This window comes from Medicago truncatula, chromosome 1 (assembly GCF_003473485.1).
Source record: "Medicago truncatula cultivar Jemalong A17 chromosome 1, MtrunA17r5.0-ANR, whole genome shotgun sequence".
Lineage (NCBI taxonomy): Eukaryota > Viridiplantae > Streptophyta > Magnoliopsida > Fabales > Fabaceae > Medicago > Medicago truncatula.
The window spans coordinates 41,124,778-41,142,072 of NC_053042.1; the positions used below are offsets into that span (position 1 = coordinate 41,124,778).

Consider the following 17,295-nt stretch of genomic DNA (forward strand, 5'->3'; position numbering starts at 1 on the left):
CTTCAATTTTTCATAAATTATGTTTAGATACATTTTTTATTCCTAGAAATAAAATTTACAAATGATTTTTCTACTTGTTATTCCCATGTTAAGGGGTGGGACTCTTTTATTTCCACTGGGAATAAGAGGTAACCATACATAATTTTTGCTCCAAAAGCTTAGTATTTTGTGTTTTTAAATGGTGTTTTGAGTATGTTAGGGCATGCTAATGGAGGGAATTAACTAGTCTTTGTGAAAACTCCTGTCCTAGAAAGATGAAAACTCATGTCTCCCTTGAATAGAATGACCCATCTTAAGTGAAAGGATGGAAAAAAGTAGTAGATATGACACTTGAGTATAAAAAGTTGAGGAAATTTTTTATGCTTAATTTGTATACACCGATTATTAATTTTTTTACGCGTTCCTAATTACATCTTACCACAGATAGTTAAGAAGATATTTTAAGAACTAACATAACAAAACATTAAAATTGAGATGTTTTATTTATTGCATGTGTAAAAAATGTTCACTTGCAAAAATGCATAGAAATTGAATCAATTTTGTAAATGGCAAGTTGTATAAATCTAATTCTACCCTCTACCTCTGAAATTGAGAAATAAAATAGGGTTAATAGTGTTTTACCCCCTGTAATATAAGGTTTTTTTTTGCCCCCCTGAAAAATATTTTTTTTAGATTCCGTTCTTATAAAATAAAAATTCTTCAGGATTGCCCCCTCACCCCTATGACTCTGCAGAATCTCTTACGTGGCACTGATGTGGATATTTCTTTTTATTTTTCATTATGTTTTTGGTTGGCCACATGTATAATTCATTTAACACATCATTTTAATTAATAAAAATAAAAATCTGAAAATTAATTTTCAAAAAAAAAAAGTTCAGATTTTTTTCTCAAAAAAATTAGAAACAACAGATTTGAAATTAAAACAAGTTCAGATTATTTCAATATAAAAATTCAGGAATAAAAAAGTCTAAAAAAAAAATTCAAAATAATTTTTTTTCCAGAATTTTTTTTCAAAAAAGTATATTTTATTTCCAAAGAATTTTAAATTATTTTTATAAAATAGAAACTTGTCTTTTTTTCCTGAATTTTATTTTTTTTTAGAAAAATTAAACAAAAAATTGAATTTATTTTTCTAATTTTCGAAATATATTTTCCAATTTTTTTTTTTTTTGAAAATTCAGTTCCATAGATTTTTATTATATTAGAAAATATAATCGGAATTTTTTTTTAATTTTTAAAAAATAATTTTCAGATTTTTTAATTTATTTAATTATAAATGATGTAATATGTTTTTTACACGTGGCATCCAAAAAAATAATGAAAAATAAAAAGAAATATCCATATCAGCGCCGTAAGAGATTCTACTAAGTCATAAGAGTCAGGGGGCAATCCTGAAGAATCTTTATTGTACAAGGACGAAATCTAAAAAAAATATTTTACATGATGCAAAATCAAAAGTACCATATATTACAGTGGATAAAACATTGTTAACCTAATAAAATATAAACATTTCATATATTAGATTAGAATATAATGGGGGAGGAGATTGTCCCCCCGTTATATTTTCGATCAAGACCCTCCATTAAAAAGGTGACATAAGTGTTTTTATTATTAAAAAAGGAGAGTATAATTAAGGGTTGAGATTCAACACTAGAAAACTTGAGAGTTTTCAACGGGAGAGAATCTGCTCCCCTTCCGTATATTTTATTTCACACTATTTCTTCATCGATGTAAACATCTATAAGGACGATAAAAACAGAAAACAAAAAGTAAACAATTGATCTTGATCCTCAACTCTTATTCTTCTCACTGCCAATCATACATTATACATTTACACAAATTAGAGGCGGGTTTTTAGTTTTACAAGTGAATTTTGTAAAAGAAGATCTACGATTAAACTTAAAAAAAAATATATGATTTAGAACTATATACTTCAACTGTCAATTGATTAGTATGATTGATCATATTCGAGGAGTAACAGACATTTTAATAGACACCAAAAATGTGTTCGTGTACACCTCTCCTATACAAGAAAATTAATACAGGAGACCGGCATTCAGAAAGCTAAAGGATATAAATGAAAAAACAATTAAAAGAAGTAATCATTACTGTGTTCATTACAAACGCTGCTACTCACGACAAATATGTTTTTCTTACAGATGTAGATGCTTCTATTTCTCCAACAATTATTACAGATTTAGATGCTTCCATTAAATGTGCAGATTACTTCTAAAATAATCCCTCTCCTGCTAGCATAAATTTATTATTAGTCAGTTGAAATTCTAGTCAATAACAGACTTCGATGCTAATAGTAACGATGTGCTAAATATAACTCCAAAAATCCGGTCACAACTCCACAAAGTAAAGCGACCGGAATGGACTACCAAAAAAACGTGTTACTATTTGCAACAATAGTTAAAAGAACTTACTAAATTCATCCAAGGAAGTTTTATCAACACTCTCTCCACTCCTGATGAGGCGAAGTTTCCCTGAAAAGTTAACAGAGAACAAAAACTCAATATGATCCCAACATGAGCAACAACAAACTATGAGTTTGAAATGCGTCGAGAGAAACAAAAACCATAAATATAAGATAAACTGAAATATTATCTATTTAAGAGGGTTCAGAGCCCTTAATAAATACTAATACTCATGAAAATTGTAACGTCATCTTAAGTCAGTTCCCTCTTCAAGATAAAGTCATAAACTAAAGAATCATACTAAATGAATAAATAAAGTATAATGATAAAATAAATTATACTAAATGAAATAATAAACTAACAAAATCATAGTAAATCAATAATAAATTAAAGAATCATATTTTATGTCCTGCAGGCTGCAGCATAAAATTCAATAATAAAAGGCCGAGTAAACCATCTATATGTGGACAGGTGGACCTTAAATGCATACCTTTATATGTCTCCAAAAAAAGGTTTTTGATTAAATAAAAAATAAATAATTTAAAAACGGCTCAAATCAGATTTTTGGTCCCAGTTTGATAAGTTTCCCAATCCCCAGTTTCTACTCATGGTCAGGTTAAGTTTTGAGTAGTAGTAACTTTGTCCGTCTAAAAGCACACCTTTTTTTTTTATATATTAAACATATTCTATACCCTCTGAATGCAGAAACAAGCCAGTACACCCTATGTTTCTCCACTGCAATGTTCCCACTCTCCCAAAACCCAGACACAAAAGGGGGGAGCTTGATGCTTCTAACCTAATAAAAGGCAATATGGATACGAATGAAGCAACTACTGTAAAACATTCAAATATCCATGCAGTAGAACTTAATGTTTGTTGGCCTTTCACAGAAAGCTTAATAAAGAACAAGGAAGCATAAACATATAAACCACTGTACCATCACGACGAACGCATATCTCTGGAATGCTTTTGACTTCACCATTAATACTATCATTATAAACTCTAGTCTCAATTTCACCCTCAACATACACTGAAGAACTGCATAAAGTTTCAAGCATCAGTCGATCTTGAATAATTTTTTATTCACAACAAAGTCAAATATTCCCTTGTATAAACACTTACTTTTTAAAAAGTTGTTGGACTGCATAAGCTCCTAGTACTTCATTATGCACAGCAATGCGATGCCACTGAGCAGGTTTAGGCAAATCCTTCGATCCTACAATTCTCTGGTCATACATTCCCCCTGTTCCAACTGTAAAGATGGTCACATTCTTCCCATTCCTTAATATCTTCTGTACAGGAGCTTGGCCAACTTTACCACAAATAATTGCCTGTTTTGAATCACTACCGTGTCGGTCAAATTATTTTTCAGATTCAACAAGCAAATATAACATGTCATTTGAAGCAAAAGATAACAGAAGACATAAAAATTGTTCAACAAACTATCTTCTATTCTAAGGTCTCAAACACTATTTAGTGAGAATGTCTTTTTTTTTTTTTAATCTTTAACACGACCATAGTCCAGAATTGATTCTACTTATCAAACTCGTAAAAGTACTGGTTCTGGTAATATAACATCAACTCTATTAAAACCTTGCACTGAAAAAAACCTCTATACAATCATAACAGACAAAACATGATACAATGAATCAAGCACGTCAAAATACAATATATCTCAACATAAAATATGGTCCAATTTGGAATTTGGATTAGCTTTGAGTCTATAGAAACTCTTCAGTATAAAGAAGTATATAGTTATGCACTTACAAAAATGTTGTTATAAAACCTATTGGTGTTTATAAAGTTGGAAGTTAAATAAGAGGGTTTCTTCAAAAATCTAAGAAATAGAAGCTAATTTCAACTTGGGCCTGTTTGTAATGAATTGTTTGAGCTTATCTACTGGCTTAAGCACTTGTGAGATTGTTTGAGAGAGCTTATGGAGACAGCTTATGAATTTCAGCTTAGTTCCATAAACTCTTCACTCTCCAGGATAATTTATGAAAACAGCTTATAGCTTATATGAAAACAGATTGACTTTATTTTACCTTTTGAGATAGAGATAGAAATAACTTATACATAATCACGTATATAATGAGTACTTATGATATAAGTGCTTAATTAAGCTGATTATCCAAAAATAAGCTATTCTTTTAAAAAACTGATAGCTAGTTTAAGTTTTTCTTTAATGTTTGAAGTGCTTTTTGAGAATTTAATCTAAACTGCTTCTAAGTTCACCGATTAGGTTATCTTTCAGCAGTTACAAAATGAAAGTTCCATTCCGTCTAGAGATGTCAATGAACAACACACAGTACCTTGTGCACACCGCGAAATCCCCAACCTCTACTGGGATCAACACCTTGCAGCTGTAACTCGGGCCTTCCACCAAGGAAATCATCAAACTCGTCATCTAATTCTTCCTTGTTTAGCCCATTATTATCACGTGAAGGCTGACCAGCATCAGTTTCAGACGTAAATGTTGAGTAGCATAACACCGTGCTTCTTGGAACAGAAGCTGATGAATTCATAAACAAACACAAACTTCAAAAATTAACTCCAGTAGCAAACATTTTCTCGTTACACATATGAACGAAAGTAAAATATAATAATGCCTGACAAGTGTTTGACAAAATGCACCAATGAAACCAAGAAATAAATAATTGAAACATATGTAAGTTATTATATAGTTTATGCAGAAATAGAAAACAGAGAAAGAAAGAGACCGTGAGAAGAGCGTCGAAGATGCTTGGAAAGTCTTAGCGCAACAGAATTCATTTCCAGCAAACGAGGAACTGCAACAACTTTGCAAGGAAGGGTTTAACTTCAAAAACGGTAAGTGTGGGTTTAAGCAATACTCGTGGACCTAACTATATTGGACTTCGTAAGTAAAAGTATGAATGATTGCTCTTTTAACCACTCTATTTGCTATTTAGAAACATAAAAAATTCATATGAGAGGTTACAATAAAAAATATGATTGTTTCTTTTTCTCCCTACTAGCATTTTCGGATTTTAGAATTTGAAATTAGGGAGCGAGAAGATTCTAGAGTGTGAAAAGAAATTCACTAAACATATAGAGCGAACTAATTTAGTATCAAGTTATGTGTGCATGAGGCCGACCTAACACTTGATAATGCCTAAACCAAATATCAGTTCCCTCAAGTTCTTTGGAGAATATATTTTTTTGCAAGGAGAGAATACTTATGATTAATTTTTGTTTTTGTTTTGAGAGTATTATAAGAAGGGAAATTATTTGCATAATGGGAAGAACTTGTCACACCTTGAATATTACTTCAGATGATAAGTATGAAGAAAAAAAATGTGAATTTTACATCGTTTGAAATTGTGTTTGTCATTCGAAAATACATTTTCAAAAATATCTATAGTTTTTAAGAAATAGGGTGAAGAAAGTTGTTCTTTTGCAGAATTTGCTAGAACCATCTAAAGCTCTCTACAAATACTTTTTCGAGTTTCTCCATGTAGAAATGTTTTAAATTTTATGAATGAAATGAACACTCATGCAAGGAAATTGACTATCATCCATATCACTTTTGTTTTTTCTTTTATTTTGCTGTAAGTTTTCTTTTTCCTTTATTTCTTAACTCTCAAACAAAGTCTTCTTATTTAAAACAAAAGTCTTCGTTTATATTGACCCTCTTAAATAAGAAGACTTTGTTTGAGAGTTAAAAGAAAGGAAAAAGAAAACTTAGAATTCGTTTATATTTTTTTAAATGAAAAATGTAAATATGCTAATATATTGATTTATGTTTTAAAGACAATATGAGGAGCTTTGTTTTTGGCAGTCGGCTTGGTCTCGTTGCAGCATCTCTGTTCCTAAAGCTGAAGCACTCGGTCTCCTTAACTCAAGTCCTTGAAGCCGGTGCTTTATCTAAATCTTTCCATCTAATAATGAGCTCGGTGGTACTTTTGGTCACTGCAAATCAATCATGTGTACACATATTGATTATAAAGTAATGCCCATAAGGAGACAAGATAATAGAGTTGCTCGTAACTTACTTAAAACAACCCTATCTTATATTAGTCCCCGCATTTTGCATGATATTCCTACAGTTTTGTACTCATTTGATTTATTTGATTTTTGATGAAATGAATTGAGATTGCTTTCCATAAAAAAACGACAATTCAAAAACCGAATTGAAGATTTTTTTTAAACAAAACATAAGGTTCGGCATCATTTACTTGAAATTAGGCTACTCTGCTATTTGTCCCATTAGGTAGGTAGTTTTGTAGTCCTTCGTATTTATTTTGGCTATTATTAAAGAGTTGTGTTATTTGAACATCCTTACATGTGACAACTTTTGTGACAATCAAAATTTTGCAAAGGAAATGAGGTAGTGACACAAAAACCAAAGCAATAGAGAAAGAAAGTAAAAAGATAATGTGAGTATGAAAGAGAAAGTTATCACAAAAGTTATAAAAAATGGTTGTTCAAATATCATTTCTCACTATTAAATGCACCTTTGACGTGGCTTATGACTGCACACTTCTATCTTAATTTTGGTCATATATTGTTCACATTTTACTAGTGAAAAACTTATCACAATATTATAGTTAAAATTACTCTAGTTACATTAATGGAATGCTAACCATTGCCCTTCAGGCATTGGATAAAGGTACAAAAATAGAAATTTTGTATTGGAAAATGATAAAAAATGGTCAAGACAACTTATAAAAAGTTTATAAATTGTTGTTTCCAATGTAAAACTAATAATTTTGATTACCTTAAGCATTGCCATGCTTAGCAAGACCATTACATTAAACATGTTTACTAATGGGGAATTTATTAAACATCCAAAACAATAAAGTTTTTACAATAAAGTAATGTAATTACTCCATCTGTCTCACAATAATTGTTTTTACCCATTTATTTTTTTATCAAAATAATTGTCACTTTAGAATATCAATGCAACATTTTTTTTTTTGAGTAAATAGTCAATTTCCCCCCTAAAATTGTAAGTTTCATCAATTACCCCCCTGAAATTAACAAAACTTCAATTACCCCCCTGAAATTTCACAACGTTAGTCAATTTACCCCCTCCGTCAAATTTTTCTATTAGTGAACACGACGTTTTGCAAATACCCCCCTGAAGTTTTGCACTTATGTGCAAAATGCCCCCCAAACTTAAAAATTTATATTATTTTTTTCTTAAAAACAAACAATTAATAGTTAAATATTAAAACTAACTATTAATTTTGGAATTTGGGAAAACTACATGCATATATACATCAAAATAGGCTCCAAAATGGGGAAAAATATGTATTTTTTAAAGTGACAATAATGGGATGATTTGTGGATTAATATTGGGGGTTGTGTACTTTAAATGGTTTGAGCAAATTGTTGAAGGAGTTGGAGGAGTTAAAAGACTAAGATGGTGAAGGAGAAAATATAAATTTAAATCTGATTATTAATTTGTTTATAAACCTCTAAAAATAATAATTTGTCTATTACAAATAACCATTATTGTCACTTTAAAAATACACATTTTCCCCTATTTTGATGTATACATGTATGTAGTTTTTCCAAACTCCAAAATTAATAGTTAGCTTTAATATTTAACTATTAATTGTTTGTTTTTAAGAAAAAAATAATATAAATTTTTAAGTTTGGGGGGCATTTTGCACATAAGTGCAAAACTTCAGGGGGGGTATTTGCAAAACGTCATGTTCACTAACAGAAAAATTTGACGGAGGGGGTAAATTGACTAACATTGTGAAATTTTAAGGAGGTAATTGAAGTTTTGTTAATTTCAGGGGGAAAATTGATTATTTACTCTTTTTTTTTTTTCATTATTATACCCTTATTTATTGAATTTCATCCAATTTAACTATTCCACTAACTACAATTAATAAGGGTGTTTTAGTAAACGATACTAATTTTACCATCAAAATCAACACAGTTAATCATTTCCTTAATAATCGTGCATAAAGATGGAGGGAGTATTATTTGGTAACATTTTATGTTTCCAAGACAAAATTTCTATTAATGGGTTCCTTAACCAATGCTCCGGGGGCACTAGTTAACAAGACCCTTTATTAATTACCAATTTACTAGAACTTGTTTCACACAATACTTTTCATAGAACTTTGTTTTTATTTTTATTTATAGCACTGGTTAAGGAGCTAAAAATAGAATTAATAATAAATTTTGTATTGAAATGATAAATGTTTAAACTTTTAAAACATTCAATACACAATTTCTAATAAAATACATTTTAGCTTCTTAAGTTGTGCCCTTAAAACACAAGTTAGCATTTCCCAATTCTGGTGATTGAGATCCTATTGTCTAACACAGATACAAACATATAGAAGATATAGAAGCAATTGAGATGTATAATGTTAAACAAACAAAATTATCAGTTACAAGCCGTTAGCAATCAAACAAATATAACTTTATCTACTAAACAAAATATTTGTTCTGTCAGTAAGTCCAACAGCTGAGCACAAGCCAAAAAATAATTTGCAACAACCTTCAATGGACCTAACCTATAGCTAACTCAATTCTCAACCTCATTTGTCACTCACACACACTTATGACACTCACCATCCAAATGCAGAACCAAGCATTGCTCACACTGCCAAGGAAAAATTATACAAATATTTACTATGCTACTAAAATTGAATACTAGATAACTATACTGTTGTTGCTCCGACTTCAGGACCTTTTTCCTTCCATGGCGTCTTTCTTCTTCTGACAGTTTGTGCAGAGGAATGGACCTTCCCATGGCTTAGATACCGGAGTGATAAAATGATCGTTGTTCACTGATAAGCCATCACCAGAGGGTTGATCTGCTAGGCAAACTGCACAGCGGTGAATACCAGAATTTGTGTCGGAAGGAACATTATTACCTAGCCTGCATTTTAAGAAAACAAAAAATCTTATCAAATACACCCAAAATGGGAAAATAAGGACCCGTTTACTTTCTAAAAATATTTACAATTTTTACTTTGTATGTCGGCAGCTGAATGACATTTGATTATGAATCTGTTTGGCTGTGATTGAGAGAACATGACAGCAAACTAGAGAGCGTGCATTTTCGGAAACACTAACAACAGTGTTTTGACATTTTTCAGAATTTTCAGAAATATTGAATCCATTTATAAAATGCATTTTCAAAAACGTCCATAATGTATCTCTAATATTTATTTTATCAGTTAAAATGGAAAACATAAAACACCCAAGGTAAAGAGACCCTAAACATTTTTGTTCCAATCACTATTTGGTGATGGCACAAAAGAACTACTAAACTTTAAAAGGCAGCATGCAAATATAAATTTCGCAGTTATAGTCTAAGAGTGACCTCTCTGTAAGCATTGCAGAACCCTCTTCAAATAACTCCTCCACAACGCCAACTGCAGAAAGCTTATTAGTTCCTTTGTTTGCCAAGTTTTGGGATTTCTTTCCAAAGAGAAGTGAACTAAGCACATTATGTTTCTTTCTAGGAGTTGCTGGCATCGGCAACACAGGATAGTCCGAAGGAATAATATCTACAACAAGGCAGGTTGTATCATCCTTCAGCCCTCTTGACCTTAGAGCTTCCTGATCAGGTTAAAACAATAGACAAAGCATTGAGTAACCAACATAATGAGACTTCAATTCCTCAAAAAATAAGAACGCTGCCACAAAGAACCATCACCTTAACCACCAGCTTGGCAGCAAGTTCTGCAGGTACACCACGACATGACTTGGCAGCCATATCAGAAGACAAAGTATCCCAAATTCCATCAGAAGCTATAATTAGTCTTCCGCCAGCATTTGAAAGCTAGGAAACAAATCAGGGGAGTCAGTGAGCATTGAACTTTAGAAGTAAACACCTTCACATAAAAGGGTCACTAGACTAAAACCATGAAAATGAAACCAACTGACCTTCACTTGCTTAACGTGTGGTATTGGAACGATATACTCTCCCACATCAGTGTCACCAATCGATCTAGAAAGGCACAATCCACCAGGCCAACAGCGAAGAGGCCCCACCTAAACATATTAAGGAACCAAAAAAAGTTAGATAAGGAAGACAATATTAGAAAGGAATATGAAGATTACACATCATACCTCATTGCCTCCGAATACATTGAGTCTTCCTACTTCACCACCACTGGCTGTAACCCGCTCCCTCTCTTCTACATTTTCTTCCAATCTGTGATCAACTGTCAAGAGAGAAACAACGCCTCCCTGAGTATCTAATATGCATCGGGAATCCCCAACAGATGCAACTGTTACAGTCCATCCATCAATAATCACAAACGTAGCTGTCGTTCCAGAAGTTTCCCCTGCAGGTGAAATTAAATTTTAGAATGAGTGTACATGAACAACTACAGCTCCAATAAGGATACAAAGAAAACTGTGTGTACCTTTTTTCTGAAATTCCATGTCAGTTTTCACAAAAGCGACAACTAGAGCCCGAGGCAGAGCTTGAAGCCATTCCTCCCTGCTTACACCTTGCGGTATGGCACTCATGACATTGTTTATTATATTTTCTTTCGCAAAAATAGCAGCGGATATACCATTATGCCCGTCAAGGATCTGCCAATCAAGAATTCCTTATTGATATCATAACCATTGTGGGAATAAATTGACGCTCCACTTGATCACTGAGAAAATGTAAGATAAGATAGAAATCACACACTTCAACTCTCATTTATTCACTAAACCTAAGAAAGAAACATTCCCGGCCTCCGGTGTCTCGAAGCAGAATCAATTAGCAATTCATTCATAAGATCTTATCTCAGACAACATTGACATTTCTAATCAAATATCTCTCTCCAAACATTTCACTAAAAACAAAAGAATGACAATCAAGTTAATTAAATACACATGTAAACAAAGAACGTGTATGATACCTACCGCGAAGACAGAGAATGACGTTGAAGAATCGCCAGGAACTCTATGGCAATCTGTCTTGATTAGAAAGTAATCTTCTCCTTTTTTTGCCAAACCAGCCTGTCCATACTTCACAAAAGGCTTCTCCGTTTTTCCATTTCGTAGCTCACGGCCGATCAAGGTTGCCAACGGAACAAGTGGTTGCTTCATCCTTGATAATTCAGCCTTACTCATCCTAGTCTATAAGTCAACATTTCTGCAGAAATCCTAATCATCCAAACAAAATTCGCAAAACAAAATCAATGTATTTATGTTAAATTTTGAGCAAAAATCCAAAAGACTCTTAATAGATCTACACATGTTGAGTGAGTTGGCATGTTAATTCATTTTCAAAACAAGATCCATTAAGTCTAGAAGTACAGAACAGATCATCAATAATGAGCACTGTAGTGAAACATGGCAAAACCTTACTTCCATAGAATCAAATTAATCATAGTATCTTCATTATGAATCAAAATTTGCACATATAAGAGAATGTTGATTATTATAGCTGGTGAAGCAAAAATCACAACTTTACAATTATCTAATAATTGTGTAACGTATATCCAACTAACTAAGCTAATATACTTCATTTTTCAACAAAATAAAATCCAAGTATAAAAAAAAAAATGATTTTTTAATAAAAAGATAAATAAAATCTGGATTCACGTGAAAAAAGAAATGAAGAAGAAAAACTCACGGGTGAAAAATGAAGAAGATTGATTCAGAATTTGAGTATAAGAAAGGTGAAGAGATGAAAAACCCTAATGGGTGTTGAGAGCACAGAGAAAAGAAGAGATCTTTGCTCTCTGATTTTCGATTGGTACAGAGATGTTGTATACATACAGAGGAAACGCGGAAAAAGAACAAGAACAAATTTAATGTATAATTGTTTTTTAAGGAAAAATAAAACAATGAGAATAGACCACCTCGTAATGACATTTTTGTCCTAATCCACTTTTGATTTAATTTATTTCTTTTTCAATAAGAAGGTGTAAACTACAGTATTTTTTCTATAAAAAGTCAAAAAATAATAAGTTTAGTTTAGAATTTTATTTTAGATTTTTTTGACAAGTTTTTTTTTTGAAAAAGGTTAAAATGAATATATATTATTTTGACAAGTTATTTTGATTATTATTCACTTTATATTAAATACATATGGTAAAAATAATTTTTAGTGTCCCCCGTGAACGTGACTCGGTTGGTAGGGACATTGCATAATTTATATAGGGGTCGGGATTCGAACTCCGGCACCCCACTTCTCCACATTTAATTGTGTGAGCTCCAGCCACTAGGCTATTAGAAAAAAAAATTAGTTTTCTTAATATTGCACGGTACAAACAACTCTTACATTTATCTCACTTCAAAAGTATTGGTTGACCTTGATTATGAAACTCATTACTCCCTTCCGTCCCAGTTTAACTGAGTCACTTGACCATTTGACACAGATTAAGAAAAATGTGTAAATGAAAGAGAGAAATGATTTTGAGTGTCTTTGTCAAGTATTGGTGCATTCTTTTTTATCATAAATGTAAAGTAGAATATATTGAATTGGGAGTAGTGAAAGTAATAGTACTCCCTTTGTCCCTCAATAGATGACCTAGTTGACTCTGACAAACATACAAATGCATGTGTTTTATCTTTTATATCTTCAATTCTCTACTAAAAAAAATTATAAAAATTTAATATTTTAAAAATATTCATCGAGACGAATCCAACAACATCTTACATGATATTATTTATCTTTGTGAATTAGTAGAAAAGTATGGTCAAAGTATGTCAAGTCAATAATATATATTGTCAACTAGATCATCTATTAAGGGACGGAGGGAGTATTAATTATAGTTATAATTGAAAAAAGTAATTAATGTTGTATTAAAAAATGAAATGGGTTGATATTCTTGAAACAATATTTGTTTACAAATGACTTAGTTATTATAGGACGGATAGAGTAGTTTTTTTCTTTTGACTGAATGAAACTCATTAGTTCGAACTATGTTTTTCATGTTCTACACTTGAAAAATAAATCACATATAAAATGGTGAAGCATCTGTGTATTTCATTTAATAAAATAGTGAACGTTAAATAGGGTGATGAAAAGAGACTTTTTTTATTATTTCTTTAATAACACAGTGTAAGAAGTTGAAAAAATGAATTAAAAAGAAAGATTTGTAGATAAAATATGAGACTAGGTTTATAATTTAACTTGTGTCATAAAAACATAAGTTAATATTTTTCATTTTAAAATGAAGAGACTATTTTTGTTAGTGTGATAAAATAAGAGGATGATAAGTGTAATCAAGAAATTGAAAAATCTTTGGTAGAAAAATGAAAATGATTTTTCTGTGGGGAGAAAAATGAAAATATTTGAAAGATAATTGAAATAATTGAAAAATGTCAAAGCTAAGGTAAGATAAGTGAAGTGTGGGGCTGTACTCCATTTGGCAATTGGCAAGCTTTGTATAGTTATTGTGTCGCACCACTTAACTTACAAGGATTTTATTAAACAAAAGTCAAAATTGCGCTGGCATTAGAATTCATTTTTTTAGTTCCAAAGTATGTTTCTGCTATGATTGCGCTAACAACTTTTGGCAATAATTAATAAAATTAAATTTTCTATATTTAAACATATTTGTTCATAAATATTACAGTTGAGAATATAAAAAAATTTGACTGAAGGCCATATAATTCAAACTACCTCAATAGTCAATTTTCTTAGATCACAAAATATCTCGTTGCTCTTAGATGCATCTTATATTTGATGGTCTACACTTTATACTCCCTTCGGTTCATCTTATATTTGACAAAAATTGATTTTTTTGATATACATAATGAATCAAATACATCAATTTAGTTGATTCATTTGCCTCTTATAAAAAGTATCAGAAAGAGCATATGAGAAGAGTATAAGAAAGTATATTTTTAAATAACATATATTCAAACATCTTTATTTTACTTAATAAGTCGAATTATGCGTAGTGTTGTGAATTCGGACTCAAAATCACACCAATAAACTTAAATGTGTGGAGCAAAAGAAAAGTAATAATTAATATGAAAGTAACCACAAGTACCAACAACAATAACAAACCTAGATCTAATCTAGAAATCAGGTGAAAAACGCAAAACCACAAGAAAAAAGAGAAATAGAGAAGAGAAACAAACGCACCAAAAAATGTTTATCTAGTTCAGTCCAAATTGACCTACTCCAAAGGAGAGATTTATCTCTCCAATCCACTACTAATGAGTTCTTTACAAAGAGATGCAAAAGGGTTACCATAAATTAGCTTCAACAAGCTCACAAGGAACAAACCCTAATTTATACCATTTTTCAATCTCTCCAATGAACAAGACACTCAATGGTTTTCACTCATACAAGGTGTTTAAAAAAGTTTTCCAACCCAAGAGTGTTGGAACAAGAAGGGTCTTGTACAATTCCTCTAAAGTTTTGATGATAACAAAGTATTTAAGAAAAATTAGACATATTAATATTTGTTCAAGTGTACAAGATCATAGAATATATCCATCAAGTATTGGACATGTATTAAAGCATCAAAAACATAAGAGAAGCTCAAAGACTTAGGTAGAAGATCTGAAGAAAGGTCAACCAGAAGTTAACACATTGGTTCAGAAGAAAAGGACTCCTCTTAGAAGCTGAAGAAGATCATTAAACTCGGAAGATCCAGCCGGACGTAGAAGACCCCATCAGACTTGGAAGATCTTTTGACTTCAGAAGCTCCTGAGGGACCCAGACTCCACGTCAGTTTTGTTGTCTTTTGCAGATGTCCACATCAAAGAATCTGAGCATATTTCTGTCTTCTTCTGACCACGTGTAGAAACAGACAAATGACTTCAAAGGCAATAAGAATGAATGTATACTTCCTGCTTCAGCAAAAGGTTTTTGAATGGCTATCCAACAGAATTATTCATATCCGGCAATGGATCAACGTCCTTGATCTGAAGCTTCTCAATGACTCTTTATGCGTTGACACTCTTCTCCAACGTCTCTCAAATCACTGTCTATATAAGGACCTGAATACCATGAAGATGATCAACAAGACTTTGCTATTTTAATTGTGCCATTACTTTGACAAATCAAACAGCGCATAAACACTTAGGATTTTTCGTTTCAACTTGTGTAATCTAAGAAATCCTAAAAGTTTAAAATAGTCTCTTCATATTGTTTAGTATACACCAACTATTGTTAAATCCAGTGCAAGAACAAGTTTATTTTATATTTGCTGTAAACAAACATAAGTATCTTGCTTGTGAAGCTTGAGCATCATAAGTCTCTTGGTGAAACTTTGAGCATCAAAGTCTCAATCAGTTGCGATTGAGCATAGAAGTCTCTTAAATTGCTTGTGTCTTAATTTAAAAGATAAAAATTGGGTATAAATTATTATTATTATTTTTTTATGTTAGTATCATTTTTTGAGTAAAATTCACATAGAATGTCAATGTAAACAATTTTTTTTTTGTCAAGTAGCCTAATAGTTGGAGTTCACATATATTAAACGTGGAGATGTGAAGTGGCCGGGATTCGAACCCTGTCCCCTGCATATATTATGCAATGTCCTACTAACCGAGTTAAACTCACGGAGACCAGTGTAAACAAATTCTACAAATGCATCTAATAATATATTTTCACTTCATTTAATGAGTCAAAAACATATAATTTGTCATACTTCGTATTAATTGATGTGTCACTGCAGCATTGGATATACGTCAAATTCAAAAAAAAAAAAATGGATATATGTCTAATTTTTTTTCTTCATAAATTAATTAAATTTTTTTTTTAGAGGTTTCTTTCTTTATAAATCAGAAACCGTATCTATCCCAAATTGACGTGCTGGCGTGGCCACGTGCTGGCGGTAACCCACATAACAGCTGGAAATAGAAACATCAAATTTGTTTATTGTTTTAAAAAAGGAGATACAGCAACCATCAATTACCCCCTTGTATTGGAGGATGACCCATGCTAATTGCTAACATTTGCTTTTATGCAACTCACACTCACTCATGCTGACTTTCAATAAAAATACATTTTTAAAAGTATATTCAGTTAAATAATACAAATTGGAATCTACTAGTTTATTATTTTTGAAATATACTAGTTTATTATTTATCTATGGGTAACTTTATTAATCTATTATTTATGGTACCTATATATATATAAATAACATTTTTAGCTTTAGTAAGAAAGAAAAAGTTTTGGATTAATTATTTTTTGGTCCTCTAACTATTTAATTGATATCGGATTGGTTCTCTAACTAAAAATTGATTTATTTCGGTCATTTAAGTTTCTCACCGTTACTACATTTAGTCTTTTTTGTTAGTTTTATTCAAATAAGAGTTATGGTTTGTGTTATGTTGGTACCTGACCTCCTGTTTCACACATACATATGAACCATAACAGTTACCAATAATATCAGTCACTATTTAATCATAATACCTTAACAAGGCATATGACCAAAATGATACTAATAAATAAAGTTAGAGGACCCACATAACACAAACCCTAACATTTATTTAAATAAAACTAACATAAGGACTAAATGTAGTAATTGTGAGAAATTTAGAGAATCGAAATAAATCAATTTTTAGTTAGAGGACCAATCTAATACCAATTAAATAGTTAAAGGACCAAAAATGTAATTTAGCCAAAAAATTTTAAGCAAATATCACTTGATACTACTCCGTCTTATCAAATTCTTACTCTACGCAAATATGTGTTGTTTATAATATATTTTCAAACTATTACTTCAATCATTTATTTAGATGGATTTAATTTTATATACATTGTGAAAAAGTTTTATACCTACATTCAACTATATTTTACCAGAATCTAGATATGTTCTCTAAAACTAATGATATAAAAAGTGCAATATTTTTTATTACGAAAAATAAAATAAAAAATAAAACATAATGATATAAAAGGATGGTGAAGTATAAAATGAACTATAAAAATATTGGTCCATGATGGACCAATTTTTGGTATCATTAG

At 31.0% G+C, this 17,295-nt stretch overlaps 2 protein-coding genes across 4 annotated transcripts; both read right to left on the bottom strand.

Annotated features, from left to right (window-relative positions):
- Positions 1–1,966: 1,966 nt before the first annotated feature.
- LOC11407188 (single-stranded DNA-binding protein, mitochondrial) lies at positions 1,967–5,414 on the bottom strand. 2 transcript variants are annotated; one of them, XM_024782811.2, is made up of 6 exons: positions 5,141–5,414; positions 4,733–4,932; positions 3,543–3,751; positions 3,358–3,458; positions 2,430–2,489; positions 1,967–2,249 (listed from the first exon to the last, which is right to left on the bottom strand). In XM_024782811.2, exons 1-6 carry the CDS (start codon positions 5,190–5,192, stop codon positions 2,230–2,232), a joined length of 642 nt encoding a protein of 213 aa, XP_024638579.1. In that variant the 5' UTR covers positions 5,193–5,414; the 3' UTR covers positions 1,967–2,229. The 2 variants fall into 2 exon arrangements, with proteins under 2 accessions (XP_024638579.1, XP_003591190.1); XM_003591142.4 differs by having other exon boundaries at positions 1,967–2,246; positions 5,141–5,399.
- Positions 5,415–8,773: 3,359 nt separating this feature from the next.
- Positions 8,774–12,173, bottom strand: LOC11416665 (probable protein phosphatase 2C 5). 2 transcript variants are annotated; one of them, XM_003591143.4, is made up of 8 exons: positions 11,995–12,173; positions 11,280–11,522; positions 10,787–10,958; positions 10,488–10,705; positions 10,302–10,409; positions 10,072–10,197; positions 9,736–9,974; positions 8,774–9,288 (listed from the first exon to the last, which is right to left on the bottom strand). In XM_003591143.4, the coding sequence occupies exons 2-8, from the start codon at positions 11,487–11,489 to the stop codon at positions 9,090–9,092; spliced, it is 1,272 nt and encodes a 423-aa protein (XP_003591191.1). In that variant the 5' UTR covers positions 11,490–11,522; positions 11,995–12,173; the 3' UTR covers positions 8,774–9,089. The 2 variants fall into 2 exon arrangements, with proteins under 2 accessions (XP_003591191.1, XP_024638590.1); XM_024782822.2 differs by lacking the exon at positions 11,995–12,173 and having other exon boundaries at positions 10,787–11,026; positions 11,280–11,421.
- Positions 12,174–17,295: the final 5,122 nt, after the last annotated feature.

What these genes read in the sequence shown, in the direction of transcription:
- LOC11407188 (XM_024782811.2), bottom strand. Translation starts at nt 5,192, where the DNA reads ATGAATTCTGTTGCGCTAAGACTTTCCAAGCATCTTCGACGCTCTTCT. An exon ending in GTCCAACAACTTTTTAAAAA is followed by an intron (nt 3,459 to 3,542) that starts GTAAGTGTTTAT and finishes AACTTTATGCAG; the next exon opens with TTCTTCAGTGTATGTTGAGG. An exon ending in GATATGCGTTCGTCGTGATG is followed by an intron (nt 2,490 to 3,357) that starts GTACAGTGGTTT and finishes TTAACTTTTCAG; the next exon opens with GGAAACTTCGCCTCATCAGG.
- LOC11416665 (XM_003591143.4), bottom strand. Translation starts at nt 11,489, where the DNA reads ATGAGTAAGGCTGAATTATCAAGGATGAAGCAACCACTTGTTCCGTTG. An exon ending in CGTCATTCTCTGTCTTCGCG is followed by an intron (nt 10,959 to 11,279) that starts GTAGGTATCATA and finishes CTTGATTGGCAG; the next exon opens with ATCCTTGACGGGCATAATGG. An exon ending in TCTGCAATGCTTACAGAGAG is followed by an intron (nt 9,289 to 9,735) that starts GTCACTCTTAGA and finishes CTTAAAATGCAG; the next exon opens with GCTAGGTAATAATGTTCCTT.